At 43.2% G+C, this 18,406-nt stretch overlaps 1 protein-coding gene across 1 annotated transcript in view; it reads left to right on the forward strand.

Annotated features, from left to right (window-relative positions):
- The first annotated feature begins 1,068 nt into the window (after positions 1–1,068).
- The window catches only part of LOC139229010 (mucin-16-like), a 40,719-nt gene continuing 23,381 nt past the window's right edge, over positions 1,069–18,406 (forward strand). Inside the window, exons 1-18 of the mRNA XM_070860674.1 lie at positions 1,069–1,138; positions 1,682–1,842; positions 1,932–1,999; positions 2,538–2,707; positions 3,713–3,846; positions 3,928–3,995; positions 9,154–9,323; positions 9,633–9,659; positions 9,883–10,016; positions 10,106–10,173; positions 11,494–11,663; positions 11,959–11,985; positions 12,208–12,341; positions 12,432–12,499; positions 14,506–14,675; positions 15,595–15,621; positions 17,775–17,908; positions 17,999–18,066. Coding sequence (XP_070716775.1) covers positions 1,069–1,138; positions 1,682–1,842; positions 1,932–1,999; positions 2,538–2,707; positions 3,713–3,846; positions 3,928–3,995; positions 9,154–9,323; positions 9,633–9,659; positions 9,883–10,016; positions 10,106–10,173; positions 11,494–11,663; positions 11,959–11,985; positions 12,208–12,341; positions 12,432–12,499; positions 14,506–14,675; positions 15,595–15,621; positions 17,775–17,908; positions 17,999–18,066 — 1,868 coding nt within the window. The remainder of the gene's footprint in view (positions 1,139–1,681; positions 1,843–1,931; positions 2,000–2,537; positions 2,708–3,712; positions 3,847–3,927; positions 3,996–9,153; positions 9,324–9,632; positions 9,660–9,882; positions 10,017–10,105; positions 10,174–11,493; positions 11,664–11,958; positions 11,986–12,207; positions 12,342–12,431; positions 12,500–14,505; positions 14,676–15,594; positions 15,622–17,774; positions 17,909–17,998; positions 18,067–18,406) is intronic.

Genomic DNA, 18,406 nt, shown 5'->3' on the forward strand with positions numbered 1-18,406 from the left:
CCAAGGGTAACAGGTCATCAAATCGAGTAGTAGTAGTGACTATGTTAACCTGTTTGGTTTCTATCGGGGCAGTTGTCCTGGATAGGGAGGGGGAGGCGCAGAGGGTGAGGGACTATTTGGTAAATGGGGTTATTACTGCACTGGGCTTTTCTTGTTAGGTTGTTAAAATTAACAATGGAATTCCCGGGTTTAAGCAGTAGTTTGTCTCCCCAGTTTTCCCTTCACTTCCATAATTTTTTATTCGCAGCGAGTATGGTCAGCGCTCGCAAAATTGCCCTGGTGTCTTTAAGTTGTGAGATCAGGGATTCATTTTTAATTTCTAAAGCCTTGTTATCTTCATCGACTTGATAGTGGCATGTTAAAGCAAGTCATGCTTCATCTGCCGAGGATTGCTCTTGACGGAGAAGGGCACAGGCTGTGACGTGTCGGTCCTATCAGTTCTGTAAGAACCTTTCAAGTTGTGCATTTCTCTCTATCAGGAGTACAACTTCACCTCCCAAGTGAACGGCACACAAGTGAGCCGCAGGAGCTAGCCTATTTCGGCCTTCCATAATTTCGCACCCACCTGGGACGCTATCTCGCCCCAAATCTCAGAGTAACTCTTCTCGTAATTCCCGTCACCCTGCACAATTCTGATTACCGGTTGGGCCCCCGGGGCCCCTAACGTATCCGAGGGACTGTTCGCAACTTTGTCTCTAAAATACCCATCTGCCATCCCGATAACATCTTTATAAACCAAACCTATCCTCAACTCGTTTCCACCACAATAACCCTTTTGCTGTCCTGCCTGGCTCGCCAATTTGTTAGAGGTTTGCTTATCTCTAGTCTTTCAAATTAGCAGGTTCGAATGCAAACCCATATGGTGGGTATATTGTGTTTAATCGGAGTTTAGGACGGAATATAACACACTAGTTATACAGCAAAAGCATACGACTGTCACAAGTAGCTGGTACCTGACAGACAGTATGCATGCACGAATAACTCTTCTTATTCGTTCTCCTTCTTGTCTCACGTGTCTCTCTCTCTCTCTCTTCTTGAACTACCCAAGAATGTTAGATTAGGGTCAGCATGGACCACTCTCAAAAGAGTGTTCGACCACCTGATCCACTCTTGGGAGACGTACAATCATTTAAGCACAGTATTATTCACGTCACAGTTTCATTCGCTTAACCATATATTTTTAGGTATTCCTAATTTCTAATAGTGAATAAGAGTTCTGTTTGCTCTGAGAATCGTCAGCCCAATTATTGTTGAATGATGCCTCAGTGAAGGTTTCATATTGGCTCATAATTTTGTCAGAATGGATATAATTTGAAAGTTGCAGGCCCATGTGAAATTGCCAATACAAATTGGTGAAAATGTATTTAGTACACCAATGCCGAATTTTTCAATGGTAAAATGCTGCCATGTAGAGGTTATGCATTTTTCTTTGATCTGTTTACTGGAAATACAGTGTTCCAGAGATTTCAGGAGAAGATTGTGCTTGATGGGAACTTGGATTGAAGTTCTTGATACAGCACTGATGTCCTGATTCACTACCCTGTGGTGTGTTTGATTGTAATTCTCACAATAGCACTAAAAGTTGCACTTTAATTTAATTTTCTATCTGTAATACAGGTGAAGTGAGACCTGCAATGCACCTATATTTTGTGTTTAATCATGTGCTCTTCTTCCTTTCTAGCGGAAGCACCAATTGTACCTGCAACACAAAATCCAAATCAGAGCCAGGGACCGTCTAATTTTAACGTGACCTTCATCATAAATAACCTGCCATTCACAGGGAATCTGCACAACGACACATCATCACTATATCAGTCTGCATCACGCAGTATTGCTTATAAGGTACTGCAGAAAAACAATAACTATTAAAACATTTTGGTTATCATTGAGTATATTTATCCCACTAAACTCTGAATACATTCTTCTTGCAGCTGAATAACTTATATCGCAACAGCAATATAAAAGCAGCATTTTCAAAATGTATAGTAGGCTCTTTAAGGTAAGAACTGTTATTTAATCAATACTTGCATTATAAATGAAGGAACATATATGTTCTATCTGCCCTCATGCTCTAGATGTGAAATTATTTTGAATATTTTGATTGGTAATTGTTAGTCCTGCTGATTATTATATAGCATATTGTTTACTGTGATTAAGTTCACATCAGACTCCGTGCTCTGAATATGTTTTTGTTTACAATTTCAATCTTTGAGTACATTGTCACTTCACTGTTGTTTACTAACTAGAGGACATTACAAATGTCCCACTGTGATACCATAGTTAAACACTAAACGATCCTGTCTTCATCATACTCCAGAAACAAAGTAATTAGTCTATTACATTGGGTGGAGCGCACAGATGTCGTCTCACGGTGGGCCCATTTAAAGTTCCAGAATATAGGGGAATAATTATAGATTATTTAACTTTAAAAAAAATTGTTTAAACAAAAACACATACCTCTGACTTGTTGATGTCCAATGGTAACCAATGTTATTTCAACAAATGTTTAACTTAACTATTATTTTCTCGGTTGCCAGTGAAATGAGCAATCAGAAGACCCAAGTGTATGCAAGGTGTTCTTTCAAGAATAATTCTACTGCAGAAAAAGTTGATAGAGTTACTGTGTACCATCAGTTCAATTACAATACAAAGAACATCACGACTTTGGAACCTTATTCTCTGGACAAGAACAGTCTTTACGTAAATGGTATGCACTGTCTGGTTATTTTACATTATCCTGTTGAAACCATTCTGGAATCTCATTGGGGACCTGTGTTCACAGGGAGCACGGGTCATATATTCTGTAGTCCGATGTTGTGGTGCTATCTCTGAAAGGAATTTCCTTTGAATTCAGCTTTCCCACTAGAAGTGTGGTACTGTACTACATTGTTACGTTTTATATCTTATCAAGTGCTCAAGGTTATTCTTGCTTCAATAAGATTATTTCACCAAAGACATAAAACATATTGGCCCAGAAGTTATGGTCGGAGGCTTCCCGCGGGCGTTTTGTACACGTCCCTGGGATCACATGGGCCAGCACAACCAATCCAAGTAGCGGTATTCCCATTCATACTTGCGGTGATTGGAATCATCATAAGTATGAATGGGAACACCCCCAAAAACACACAAATACTTAAAATATATATATTTTAAGCTTCACATATTTAAAATTAATCAAAATAGAATTTAATTCATTATTTTAAAGGGTCTAAAAATAAATTTACCTTATTTAACAGGATTATAAATTATTGAAAAAAATGTCTATTTCTGTCCTCTAAAGTCGTACGTTGATAAATCATAGTATATTGAGCACATTTCTAATTGATTACATTACGCTATTCTGTTTTCAGGCTATCATGAATCAACACCGCCAACCAGTGAGTATGACTTCTGCAGGATGCATGTGTTTACGTTTCGATAGTGCCAATTCATATGCATTCTTGACTATGTTAACAAAGTGCTTAGTTTTCTTCATAGTTCTATAATTAACTGAATTTAAGTGAACACTTATTGTGCTCACTTTTCATGTTAAGCAATCATTCAGTTCGTACGAAATATGATATTTTCAGTTACATGTTGCAACATTCAGTTTATACCTTTTCTTCCCTTTTGTTTTGCATGAATTGTCTATAGCACAAACGGAACTGTAAAATAGAGCAGCAATACAGCTGGGTTGTTTATTTCATTGTAAAATGTTCTTCCTTTCTCGTAGAAGCACCAAATGAGAACCAAACCCCCCCTGGGTTTAATGTGACTTTCACTATAACAAGTTTGCCATTCATGGAATCACTACATGACCACACGTCACCCTTGTACAAATCAGCAGTAACTATTATTACTCATCAGGTACACCATCAGAGCAATATTTATTAAAATGATTTTCTGATCATTTAATATATTCATTTAATTAAAATATCTTTCTTGCAGCTCAATATCTTGTATAGGAACAGTAATATAAAGACCAAGTTTACAGACTGCAACGTAATATCCTTAAGGTAAGTGTTATTCTATATTTTGTCCTCATTTTTTCATTTAATCATTGAATCTTAGACATTTTCACACAGATCTTTTACCTCCACATCCATGCGCCAGTGTTATCTCCACAACAGAGCTATCTGCCTGAATATCATTTCTCTGCTCTTTCCCAGCATCATTTAACAGTTTTCCTTCTCGGGTGTAGCTGGAGGGAAGATAAGCCTAGTCTACTCAACCTCCTCTCAGGAGAATCATCCCAGGAATCAGTCTAGTGAACCTTTATTGCTCAACCCTCTGATACGTCCGTACTATACAGTATAAATGAACACGAGGCTCATGCTTGAGAGAAAATCAGTCTGTGACCTGTCCTTTATTCCATAGCACTCAAGTGATGGAAGTGGGTGGAGCGTGCCCTTTTATATCTGAAGGTCCAGGTTTGGAGTGTCTCCCACAAGTTCACCACCTAGTGGTCATTGTTCTCACAGTGTACAACTTAGGTCAGATTATACATGGGTTACAATGCTGGTTGAATACATGACATCACCTCCCCCGCCAAAGTCTTATTGGGATCACAGGTTGAATCTCTCTGATGCTTTACGCTCTCTTGTAGAGCGCCTGAGTTGGGGCTCCGGTTGTTGGGCGCTGGCTTGAGTGTCTGCTGTTTGCGGTGCCTCAGGCCTGTCCGGACTGCCCACAGTGACTGGGCTCTCCTCCCTTTGGTTCCTGTGTTCGGTCACCTGTGGAGGAGTGAACTCGATACCATGTTCTTCCTCTGCTTCTTCTATGGGGTTGCTGAACCTCCTTTTTGTTTGATCCACATGTTTGCAGCAGATTTGTCCATTAGTAAGTTTAACTATCAGAATCCTATTTCCCTCTTTGGCAACCACAGTGCCTGCGAACCATTTGGGCCCTGCAGCGTAGTTGAGGACAAAAACAGGGTCATTTACATCAATACATCACGCCCTCGCATTCTTATCATGGTAGTCATATTATGACTGGCGCCTGCTCTCAACAATTTCTTTCATGGTGGGGTGTATAAGGGATAACCGGGTTTTGAGCGTCCTTTTCATTAGCAGCTCTGCGGGTGGAACCCCTGTGAGCGAGTGTGGTCGGGATCTGTAGGCCAACAGGAGGAGTGATAAGCGGCGTTGTAGGGAACCCCCTTGGATTCTGAGCATCTCCTGTTTGATTATCTGCACTGCTCGTTCTGCCTGGCCATTTGAGGCCGGCTTGAACGGTGCCGTTCTAACATGGTTAATTCCATTGCCTGCCATGAAGTCTTAGAATTCAGTGCTTGTGAAGCACGGGCCATTGTCGCTGACCAAGATGTCCGGTAGTCTGTGGGCAGTGAACATTGCCCGTAGACTTTCTACTGTGGCAGAGGATGTGCTTGAATTTAAAATGTCACACTCGATCCATTTGGAGTAGGCGTCTACGACAACCAAAAACATTTTTCCCATGAAAGGACCTGCGTAGTCCACATGGATGCGTGACCAAGGCTTGGCGGGCCATGGCCAGGGGCTAAGGGGGGCTTCCCTGGGTGCATTTCCCAGCTGGGCACACGTGTTGCACCTGCGAACAGAAAGTTCCAGATCTGCGTCTATCCCTGGCCACCAAACATGTGACCTGGAAATTGCCTTCATCGTGACAATGCCTGGATGCTCATTGTGGAGTTCTCTGATGAACACCTCTCTGCCCATCTGGGGCATGACTTCCCCACAGTAGGCAATCGGCCTGAATCGAGAGTTCATCCCTGCGCCTGTGAAATGGTTTAAATTCCTCAGGGCATGCCCTGTACGTGGCTGCCCAGTTCCCATTCAGGACACATTTCTTGACTAGAGACAATAGCGGGTCTCTATTTGTCCAGACTTTAATCTGACGGGCTGTCATGGGTGAGCCTTCGCTTCCGAAAGCTTCAACAGCCATGACCATCTCAGCAGTGTGCTCGGTAGCCCCCTCAGTGGTGGCTAGTGGGAGCCTGCTGAGTGCATCGGCGCAGTTTTCGGTGCCCGGTCTGTGCCGAATTGTGTAGTCAAAGGCAGCTAACGTGAGTGCCCATCTCTGTATGCGGGCCGATGCGTCTGCATTTATGGCCTTGTTGTCGGCCAAAAGAGATGTTAGGGGTTTGTGATCTGTCTCCAGCTCAAAATTCCTGTCAAACAGGTACTGGTGCATTTTCTTTACCGCATATGCACATGCGAGCGCCTCCTTTTCTACCATCCCGTAGCCCCTTTCTGCCTGGGACCGACTTCGAGAGGCATAAGCTACCAGCTGTAACTGACCCTTGGCATTGACATGCTGCAACACACACCCGACACCATAGGACGACGCATCGCACGTTAACACAAGTTTCTTACATGGGTCATATAGCGTTAACAGATTGTTGGAATGAAACAAATTGCGTGCTCTATTAAAAGCCCTTTCCTGGCTGTCCCCCCAGACCCATTTGCGACCTTTGCGTAGGAGCACGTGTAGCGGCTCTAGCAGCGTGCTCAATTTGGGAAGAAAGTTACCAAAATAGTTCGGGAGCCCCAGGAATGAAAGCAGCTCCGTCGTGTTACGGGGTCTGGGTGCTCTCTGGATTGCTTCCGTCTTGGACGCAGTAGGGCTGATCCCGTCTGCTGCTACCCTCATCCCCAGGAATTCTACCTCTGGAGCTAGGAAGACGCACTTTGCCTTTTTCAGTCGCAGCCCTACCCGGTCCAGTCTGCGTAGCACCTCCTTCAGGTTGTGGAGGTGTTCTTCAGTATCGTAACCCGTGATGAGGATGTCGTCCTGAAAAACCACCGTCCCTGGAATCGACTTGAGGAGGCTTTCCATATTTCGTTGGAAGATCGCGGCGGCCGAGCGAATCCCGAACAGACATCTGTTGTACTCAAACAACCCCTTGTGTGTCGTGATGGTGGTCAGCTTCTTTGACTCACTCGCCAGCTCCTGGGTCATGTAAGCTGAGGTCAGGTCCAATTTTGAAAAAAGTTTGCCACCGGATAGCGTCGCAAAGAGATCCTCCGCTCTCGGTAGCCGGTACTGGTCTTGGAGTGACACCCGATTGATGGTGGCCTTGTAATCGCCACATATCCTGACCGACCCATCCGCCTTGAGCACCGGCACAATCGGGCTCGCCCAGAATTCGACTGGCCTTCCCTCAGCAGGCGGTCCAATTCGCCTTCTATCTTTTCCCGCATCACGTACGGCACTGCTCTGGCCTTGTGGTGTACTGGCCTGGCGTCCGGGTTTATGTGAATCACTACCTTGGCCCCCATGAAAGTGCCAATGCCGGGTTGAAATAATGAGTCAAATTTGTCCAGGATCTGTGAGCATTATACTCGCTCCACAGAGGAAATTGCATTGACATCGCCCCATTTCCAGTTCATGACAGCAAGCCAACTCCTCCCCAGCAGTGCGGGACCGTCCCCTGGGACAACCCAGAGTGGCAACCTGTTCTCTGAATCTTTGTGGCTCACGACTACCGTGGCGCTGCCAAGCACCGGAATGATCTCCTTTGTGTATGTCCGTAGCTGTGCGTCAATTGGCAATAATTTTGGCCTCCTGGCCTTGGACGCCCACAACTTTTCGAACTGTTTGATACCCATCAGAAATTGGCTGGCCCCTGTGTCTAGCTCCATTGATACTGGGATGCCATTGAGGAGCACTTTCATCATTATCGGTGGCGTCCTGGTGTATGAACTGTATACGTGCTCCACATGAACTCGCTGAACTTCAGCTTCCAGTGATTTCCCCCAGCGTTCATTCCTGCAATTTCTGCAGGTATTTTGCTCATCGCTGCAAATTCCAGCTGAGTGTGTGCCTCCACGCCTCCAACATGAGCTGCTGTTTGAAACAAAAGGTCCCTTGCCAGTCGATCGTCCCTGACTGCCCCTGTTATTGTCCTTGAGTGCGCCATTAACAGGTGTTGATGGCCCCATTACTGGCCGCATTGTCCCTTGCAATGGCGTGAATCGCCGTTCAGCTTGCCATTGTCTCTGTCGAACTCCCCCTCTGGGTTCGACTACATGTTGGGGCATGCCCGACTGCCCTTGCCTGCCTGGAGAACTGTGTGCTTCTTTAACAATGTTGAATCTTTGTTCCAACCATTCCTTAACACAGTACCTCTCGTCTGTTCTGCTCGTGGCCATGCTCGCGTGGTTTAAATCTCAGTTTTTCATCGCCATTGATAGGTCCTTACTATCCAGTATAAATGCACACGAGGCCCATGCTTGAGAGAAGGAAGTGATGGAAGTGGGTGGAGCTTGCCCTTTTATATCTGAAGGTCCAGGTTAGGAGTGTCTCCCTCAAGTTCACCACCTAGTGGTCATTGTTCTCACAGTGTACAACTTCGGTCAGATTATACATGGGTTACAATGCTGGTTGAATACATGACACCCTCTTAGGAAGGTATATCCTCCCTTGGGCAAAGAGACCAAAACTTTACACTGTGCCCCAGGTGTGGTCAAACCAAGAGCCTATATAATTGTAGTAAGGGTTCTTTACTCATATAATCCAATCCTTTGTAATAAAGGCTGACATACCATTTGCTTTCCTAATTGCTTGCTGTACCTGCATGTCCAGGTTCTGCTATCTCAGCGGTTCCATGAGCCTTTAAATGTGTTGTCACTTTAGAACAGGTGTTCCACTCCATTTAGGAAATGTTGGGGTAGTTTTACCCTCTGTGGAGGTTTTAGTTGCCTGACTTGTGGATCGCTTGCACTGATCATCCACCAATGCCGGGAGCAGTCCTGGTGCATTTTGAGAGCTGGCACTAAATAACATACGACTGACTGACTGCGAGCAGAATACAATCCCCCAGGCTCAGGCGACTGGCTCCAGGCTGCCACAATAACAGGCGACCCTGCAGACACTTGGACAGGAAAGGAAAGGTCTCAAGGGGGCATTTAGTGGGCTATGGAGGGGAGGGTGAAAGGTGGGGGGGCCCGGTGTAACAGTGGCCAAGTTGTTTATTGGTAGCTGCTCCAGTCTCCCAGTGGTAGACCCTTGTGAATGTACCACTAGTTGTCGGTTGGCAGAAACGGAGTCAAACCCTACTATTTCTGGGGCACTGTTTTATTGTTACCGCCAGGCGTGAGGTTTCAAAATCTCAGCGGTTGAATCATTTTAGTTTCTAGCTTTTAAAATAATAGTTTAAATCAAAAACGTTTGTATTATTTTCTTGTTTGGCAGTGCTACGAGCAGTCAGGAGACCCAAGTGTATGCAAACTGTTCTTTCAACAATAATTCTGCAACAGAGAAAGTTGATAGAGTTACTGTGTACCATCAGTTCAATTACAACTCAAACAACATCACTACTTTGAGACCTTATTCTCTGGACAAGGACAGTCTCTACATAAATGGTATGAACTGTCTGCTTATTTTACATTATACTGTGGAAACTATCCTGGAATCTCAGTGGGGACCTGTGTTCACATGGAGCACAGGTTGGATAATCTGTACTTTGATGATTTTGTGTATCTCTGAGCGGCATTTCCTTTGAATTCAGCTTCCCCACTGGGAGTGTGGGACTGTATTGTTACCTTTTTATTTCTTATCAAGTTCTCAAGGATTTTCTCTTTGCAATAAGATTATTGCACCAAACATATGAAACATTTTATAGTATATTGTGGAAACTTCAAATTGATAAAATTACACTATTCTTTTTGCAGACTATCATGAAGCAATTCCTCCAACCGGTGAGTATAATTTCTGTTATTTTGTGCTCACTCTTCCTCCTGAGCAATCATTCAGTTCGAACAAAGTTTGATATTTTCAGTTTAATGTTGCAACATTCAGTTTATGCCTTTTAGTCCCTTTTGTTTTGCATCAATTGTCTATAGCAAAAACGGAACTGTAAAATAGATCAGCAATACAGCTGAATTGTTTATTTCATTGTACAATTCTCTTTCTTTCTCGCAGAAGCACCAAATGAAAACCAAACACCCCCTGGGTTTAATGTGACCTTCACTATAACAAGTTTGCCATTCATGGAATCACTACATGACCACACGTCACCTTTGTACAAATCAGCAGCAACTATTATTACTCACCAGGTACACCATCAGAGCAATATTTATTAAAATTATTTTCTGATCTTTTAACATATTCACTTATTGAAACATTGAAAATATCTTTCTCGCAGCTCAATACCTTGTATAGGAACAGTGATATAAAGACGGAGTTTACAGACTGCAATGTAATCTCCTTAAGGTAAGAGATATTCTATATTGTCCTCGCTTTTTCAATTAATCATTAAATCTTAGAAGCTTCAGCACAGAAATATACCTTTTACCTCCACATCCATGCACCAGTGTTATCTCCACAGCAGAGCTATCTACCCGTATACCATTTCTCTGCTCTTTCCCAGCATCATTTAACAGTTTTTCTTTTCGGGTGTAGTTCGAGGGAATATAACCCGAGTCTATTCAATCGCCTCTCATAGGAGAATCATCCCAGGAATCAGTCTAGTGAATATTCATTGCTCTACCTTAGTCAAAGAGACCAAAACTTTACTCTGTGCTCCAGGTGTGGTCCAACCAAGTGCAGAGATAATTATAATATACTTGTAAATTCCAATCCTTTGTAATAAAGACTAACATACCATTTACTTTCCTAATTCCTACTGTATCTGCATGTCAAGATCTGTTATCTCAGTGGACCCATGAGCGTTTTAATGTGTTGCCATTTTGGGAAAGGTGTTCCATTCCATTTAAGAAATGTTGGGGTAGTTTTACTTCCTGTGAAGGTTTTAGTTGCCTGGCTGGTGGATCGCTTGCACTGATCATCCAACAATGCCGGTAGCAGTCCTGGTGCATTTTGAGAGCTGGCACTAAATAACATACGACCAACCAACTGCGAGCAGAATACAATCCCCCAGGCACAGACTACCAGCTCCAGGCAGCCACAATAACGGGTGGCCCTTCAGACACTGGAACAGGAAAGGAAAGGACTCGAGGGGACATTTGATGGGCTATGGAGGAGATGGAGTGCTAGGGAGGGGAGGGTGAAAGGTGGGGCAGTGGGGGGTGGGGGTGGGGTGGGTGGGCGGGGGGGGAGCCTGGTGCAACAGTGGCCCAGGTTGTTTATTGGTAGCCCAGATGAAGAATCCTTGCCCCATCCCCACAAAAATAAATTAAACCTTATCTTCAGGGCTTCTCTGTGGCTGGACTTCCAGCTGAAATTGTGCATGCTCCACTCAGTTGAGCGTTATGTGTAACATAGGACGCAGATTTACACATTAAAGGGACATGCTGCCTCAATCAGGCAACTGCTCCAGTCTCCCAGCGGTAGATCCTTGTGAATATAGTGTCGGTTGTCGGTTGGCACAAACGGGGTCAAACCCCACCATTTCTGGGGCACTGTTACTGCCAGGCATGCGGCCTCAAAGTCTCACACGTCGAGTGACTTTAGTTTCTAGAGTTATTGATAAATTCTGGTGAATAGCAATATTCAATTGGTCACAAATCCAATCTTACTTCAAAATTCTGTTATATATTTCATAATTGTTGTTGTAATTTTCTTGTTTGGCAGTGCTACGAGCAGTCAGGAGACCCAAGTGTATGCAAACTGTTCTTTCAACAATAATTCTACTGCAAAGAAAGTTGATAGAGTTACTGTCTACCATCAGTTCAATTACAACTCAAACAACATCACTACTTTGGTACCTTATTCTCTGGACAAGAGCAGTCTCTACGTAAATGGTATGAATTGTCTGCTTATTTTACATTATACTGTGGAAACTATCCTGGAATCTCAGTGTTCACAGGGAGCGCGGGTCAGATAATCTGTACACTATGTTGTAGCACTGCCTCTGAAAAGAATACCCTTGAATTCAGCCGCCCCACTGGGATAGTGGCGCTGCATTGATACATTTAATATCTTATCAAGTACTCAAGGATGTTCTCGATGCAATAAAATTATTCCACCAAACACATGAAACAGTTTATAGTGTACTGAGAAAACGAAGTTGATTAAATTACGCTATTCTTTTTGCAGACTATCATGAATCAACTCCTCCAACCAGTGAGTATAATTTCTGTTATTTTGTGCTCACTTTTCCTGCTGAGCAGTCACTCAGTTAGAACAAAGTTTGATATTTTCAGTTTAATGTTGCAACATTCAGTTTTGCCTTTTATTCCCTTTCGTTTTGCATGAATTGTCTATTGCACAAACGGAACTGTCAAATAGATCAGCAATACAGCTGAATTGTTTATTTCATTGTACAATTCTCTTTCTTTCTCACAGAAGCACCAAAAAAGACCGCAGAACCCCCTGGGTTTAATGTGACCTTCACTATAACAAGTTTGCCATTCATGGAATCACTACATGACCACACGTCACCCTTGTACAAATCAGCAGTAACTATTATTACCCACCAGGTACACCATCAGAGCAATATTTATTAAAATGATTTTGTGAACATTTGTTATCTTTGTCACATTGAAACATTGAAAATATCTTTCTTGCAGCTCAATACCTTGTATAGGAACAGTAATATAAAGACCGAGTTTACAGGCTGCAACGTAGTCTCCTTAAGGTAAGAGATATTCTATATTGTCCTAATTTCTTCATTTAATCACTAAATCTTAGAAGCTTCAGCACAGAAATATACCTTTTACCTCCACATCCATGCGCCAATGTTATCTCCACAACAGAGCCATCTGCCCGTATATCATTTCTCTGCTCCTTCCCAGCATCATATAACAGTTTTCCTTCTTAGGTGCAGTTCGATGGAATATAAGCCTAGTCTACTCAACCTCCTCTCATAGGATAATCATCCCAGGAATCAGTCAAGTGAACATTAATTGTTCTCCCTGTAATGCAAGTATATCCTTCCTTCGGCAAAGAGACCAAAACTTTACACTGTGCTCCAGGTGGTCTAACCAAGCGACTATATAATTGTAGTAACGGTTCTGTACTCGTATACTCCAATCCTTTGTAATAAAGGTTAACATACCATTTGCTTTCCTGATTGCTTGCTGTAGTTGCATGTCCAGGTTCTGTTATCTCAGCGGACCCATGAGGCTTCAAATAGGCTGTCACTTTTGGGTCAGCTGTTCCATTCCATTTAGGAAATGTTGGGTTAATTTTACCCCCTGTGGAGGTTTTAGTTGCCTGGCTGGTGGATCGCTTGCACTGATCATCCAACAATGCCGGTAGCAGTCCTGGTGCATTTTGAGTGCTGGCACTAAATAACATAAGGTCTCGAGAGGGCATTTGGTGGGCTATGGAAGAGCTGGGATCCTATGGAGGGGAGGGTGAAAGGTGGGGGGTTGGCGGAGTGGACCAGTGCATCCATGGCTCAGGTTGTTTGTGATGAAGAATTCTCACCCCATCCCCACAAAAATAAATAAAAACTTCTGGGCTCCTCATTGGCTGGACTGCCAGCTGAAACTATGCAAGCTCCACACAGTTGAGTGTTATGTGCAACATAGGATGTAGATTTACCCATTAAAGGGAGGTGCTGCAGTCTCGCAGTGGTAGGCCCTTGTGAATATAGCGCTGATTTTCGGTTGGCACAAACGGGGTGATAGCCAACATTTCTGGGACGCTGTTATACTGTTACCACAAGGCGTGAGGGCTCCAAATCTCACACATCGAGTCATTTTAGTTTCTAGTTTTTTAAATAATAGTTTAAATCAAAACAAGTATTCAAACTTTTACAAGTGGGCCGAAATTGAGCCCTGCCCCAAATGGGGTGCAGCTACCATTTTTGAAAGTTTTTAGATACTGGAAAAATTCACATCTTTGAAAAAGATTTTGTCTCGGGGTGGTGTTCCGGTCAGCTGCAGGACAGTGGTGCCCTTGCAGCGTGTTGGCCGCCCTGACCAGTCATCAGTGCCACACTGGTGACGTCAGCGTGTCGCTGACACATCACAACTCCCCTTCCGTTAAAGGGGAGGGCCGCTGCGAACTCTGCAGCCACTTCAGTGGCAAACACTGGGCCAACAGGGAGGGGTTCAGAAGGGTCAGTAGCCTGGCACCCAAGAGGGGGTGCCAGGCTGCCTGTTGGCAGCGCAGCCGAACCCGCGGCCATAACTGTCGGCCCGACCTGGTAGTCAGCCAACAAAAAAAACACATGGAGTCGCCGGCAGTGCCATCCCTCCTTGAAGGGCAGCCGTGCCGCCAAGCCACAGCAAGGGCACTGACAGCAAACGCTGTCAGTGGCACCATCCAGTCGCTGCGCCGCTCCCGCGGGGCAATTTCCAAAAGGGCCAATTTCCAGCGGGGCTATTTGGGGAAGGGGTTGCCGCCAGTTAGTAAGAGGTCGGCGCGTGTACACGGCAGCGGGAAAATGGGCATTGCATCCAAAACTGAGGAAGGGCAATTCCTAAAATGGCGGCCGCTCCGCGGAAATTCGGTGGCCAGTCCACACCAACCCGTGGTCGCTGCTTTCAGGCAGCAACAGGCCTTATAGAAAGAGACAATTTCGGCCCCAATGTTCTGATGAATAGCAATATTCAGTTGGTCTCATCTCCAATCTTACTTCAAAATTCTATTTTATGATTCATTAACTGTTGTTATTATTTTCTCATTTGACAGTGCTACTAGCAGTCGGGAGACCCAAGTGTATGCAATCTGTTCTTTCAACGATAATTCTGCTGCAGAGAAAGTTGATAGAGTTACTGTGTACCATCAGTTCAATTACAACACAGACAACATCACTACTTTGGGACCTTATTCTCTGGACAAGAACAGTCTCTACGTAAATGGTATGAACTGTCTGGTTATTGTACATTATACAGACTGTTCAGTCACCAGAGAACTCACTTTGGGAGTGGAAGCAAATCTTCCTCGATTCCAAGGGACTGCTTATGATGATACGGTGGAAACCAACAACACCTTGTATTTATATTACACCTTTAACGTGGTGAAATGTCACAAGGCGCTTTGAGATTATGAGATAAAAAATTTGACATCGAGACGCATAAGGAGCAATTAGGGCAGGTGACCAAAAGCTTGGTCAAAGAGGTAGGTTCTAAGGAACATCTTGAAGGAGGAAAGAGGTAGAGAGGCGGAGAAGTTTAGGGAGGGAATTCCAGAGCTTAGGGCCTAGGGAACAGAAGGCATGGCCACCAATGGTTGAGCGATTATAATCAAGGATGTTCAAGAAGGCAGAATTAGAGGAGCATGGACATTTCGGGGGGGTTTATGGCTGGAGGAGATTACAGAGGTAGGGAGGGGCAAGGCCATGGAGGGATTGGAAAATAATTCAGCTACAGAGAAAGTTGATAGAGTTACTGTGTACCATCAGTTCAATTACAATGCAAACATCACTACTTTGGGACCATATTATCTGGACAAGAACAGTCGCTACGTAAATGATATGAACTGTCTGCTTATTGTACGTTACAATATAGAAACCATTCTGGAATCTCAGTATCAACCTGTGTCCACATAGAGCATGGGTTGGATAACCTGTACACTATGTTGTAGCGCTAACTCCTAATGGAATATCCTTGAATTCAGCCTCCCCACTGCGAATGTGGCATCGCATTGTTACCTTTTATATCTTATCAAGTGTTCAAGGTTTTCTTTGCTGCTAAAAGGTTATTGCACCAAACAAATGAAACATATTATAGTATATTGAGGAAAGCGCCAATTGATTAAATTTTGCTATTCTGTTTTCAGGCTACCATGAATCAACTCCTCTAAACAGTGAGTATGATTTCTGCTGGATTCATGTGTTTACATTTCTGTACTAGCATTTCCTGTGCACTCTTGATTATTTTAACAAAATGCTTAGTTTTCCTCATAGTTCTATCGTTATCTGGATTGAATTGAACAATTCCTCTGCTCACTTTTCATGTTAAGCAATCACTCAGTTCGAACAAAGTTTGATATTTTCAGTTAAATGTTGCAACATTCAGTCCCTTTTAGTCCCTTTTGTTTTGCATGATGTGTCTATAGCACAAATGGAACTGTCAAATAAATCAGTGGCGAAAGTAAATGTTGGTCCCTTAGAGGACGAGACCAGGGAATTACTAATGGGGAACATGGAGATGGCAGAAATTCTGAACAAATATTTTGTATCAATCTTTACAGTAGAGGACACTAACAACATTCCAACAGTGGATAGTCAAAGGGCTATAAGGGGGGAGGAACTTAACACAATCACAATCACTAAGAAGGTGGTACTCAGTAAGATAATGGGACTAAAGGTAGATAAATCCTCTGGACCTGATGGCTTGCATCCTAGGATCTTAAGAGAAGTAGCGGCAGTGATAGTGGATGCATTGGTTGTAATTTACCAAAATTCCCTGGATTCTGGGGAGGTCCCAGCAGATTGGAAAACTGCAAATGTAATGCCCCTATTTAAAAAAGGAGGCAGACAAAAAGCAGGAAACTATAGACCAATTAGCCTAACATCTGTGGTTGGGAAAATCTTGGAGTCCATTATTAAAGAAGCAGTAGCAGGACATTTGGAAAAGCAAAATTCGGTCAGGCAGAGTCAGCATGGATTTATGAAGGGGAAGTCATGTTTGACAAATTTGCTGGACTTCTTTGAGGATGTAACGAACAGGGTGGATAAAGGGGAACCAGTGGATGTGGTGTGTTTGGACTTCCAGAAGGCATTTGACAAGGTACCACATAAAAGGTTACTGCACAAGATAAAAGTTCACGGGGTTGGGAGTAATATATTAGCATGGATGGAGGATTGGCTAACAAACAGAAAACAGAGAGTTAGGATAAATGGTTCATTCTCTGATTGGCAATCAGTAACTAGTGGGGTGCCACAGGGATCAGTGGTGGGACCCCAACTATTTACAATCTATATTAACGACTTGGAAGAGGGGACTGAGAGGGGACTGTAGCCAAGTTTGCTGATGATACAAAGATGGGAGGAAAAGCAATGTGTGAGAAGGACACAAAAAATCTGTAAAAGGACATAGATAGGCTAAGTGAGTGGGCAAAAATTTGGCAGATGGCGTATAGTGTTGGCAAGTGTGAGGTCATGCACTTTGGTAGAAAAAAAATCAAAGAGTAAGGTATTATTTAAATGGAGAAAAATTGTAAAGTGCTACAGTACAGCAGGACCTGGGGATACTTGTGCACGAAACACAAAAGGTTAGTATGCAGGTACAGCAAGTGATCAGGAAGGCCAATGGAATCTTGGTCTTTATTGCAAAGGAGATGGAGTATAAAAGCAGGGAACTCTTGCTACAGTTATACAAGGTATTGATGAGGCCACACCTGGAATATTGCGTAAATTTTTGGTTTCCATATTTACGAAAGGATATACTTGCTTTGGAGGCAGTTCAGGGAAGGTTCACTAGGTTGATTCCGGGGATGAGGGGGTTGACTTATGAGGAAAGGTTGAGTAGGTTGGGTCTCTACTCATTGGAATTCAGAAGAATGAGAGGTGATCTTATCAAAACGTATAAGATTATGAGGGGACTTGACAAGGTGGATGCAGAGAGGATGTTTCCACTGATGGGGGAGATTAGAACTAGAGGGCATGATCTTAGAATAAGGGGCCGCCCATTTAGAACAGAGATGAGGGGAAATTTCTTCTCTCAGAGGGTTGTAAATCTGTGGAATTCGCTGCCTCAGAGAGCTGTGGAAGGTGGGTCATTGAATATATTTAAGACAGAAATAGACAGTTTCTTAAACAATAAGGGGATAAGGGGTTATGGGGAGTGGGCGGGGAAATGGAGCTGATTCCATGATCAGATCAGCCATGATCTTATTGAATGGTGGAGCAGTCTCGAGGGGCCGTATGGCCTACTCCTGCTCCTATTTCTTATGTTCTTATGTTCAATACAGCTGGGTTGTTTATTTCATTGTACAATTCTCTTTCTTTCTCACAGAAGCACCAAATGAGAAGCAAACAGCCTCTGGGTTTAATGTGACCTTCACTATAACAAATTTGCCATTCACGGAATCACTACATGACCACACGTCACCCTTGTACAAATCAGCAGCAACTATTATTACTCGCCAGGTACACCATCAGAGCAATATTTATTAACATGATTTTCTGATTATTTAATATATTCATCTTATTGAAATATTGACATTATCTTTCTTGCAGCTCAATATCCTGTATAGAAGCAGTGATAATAAAACTAAGTTTAAGGACTGCAAAGTAATGTCCTTAAGGTAAGGTTTATTCTATATTATCCTCATTCTTCATTGAATCAATCTTAGAAGTTTCACCACAAAAAGATTCCATTTGGCATTTCATCCCAGTGCCAGTGTTATTTTGACAACAAAGCTCTCTACCTCATTTCATTTCACTGGTCTTGCTCAATATCTTTGAACAGTTTACCTTTACAAGTGATTATCTCACTTCTCTTAAACATCTGATTGCTTCAGCATCAATAATCAATTGTGGTAAAATATTTCTTCAGGCTGCTTGATTTCCACATTTTGTAATCTTCCAATTGATGCATCCGTTACTGATTCACCAAACAATGGATATTATTTGTTATTATTTACT

Source organism: Pristiophorus japonicus, chromosome 18 (assembly GCF_044704955.1).
Source record: "Pristiophorus japonicus isolate sPriJap1 chromosome 18, sPriJap1.hap1, whole genome shotgun sequence".
In the NCBI taxonomy this organism is placed as follows: Eukaryota; Metazoa; Chordata; class Chondrichthyes; family Pristiophoridae; genus Pristiophorus; species Pristiophorus japonicus.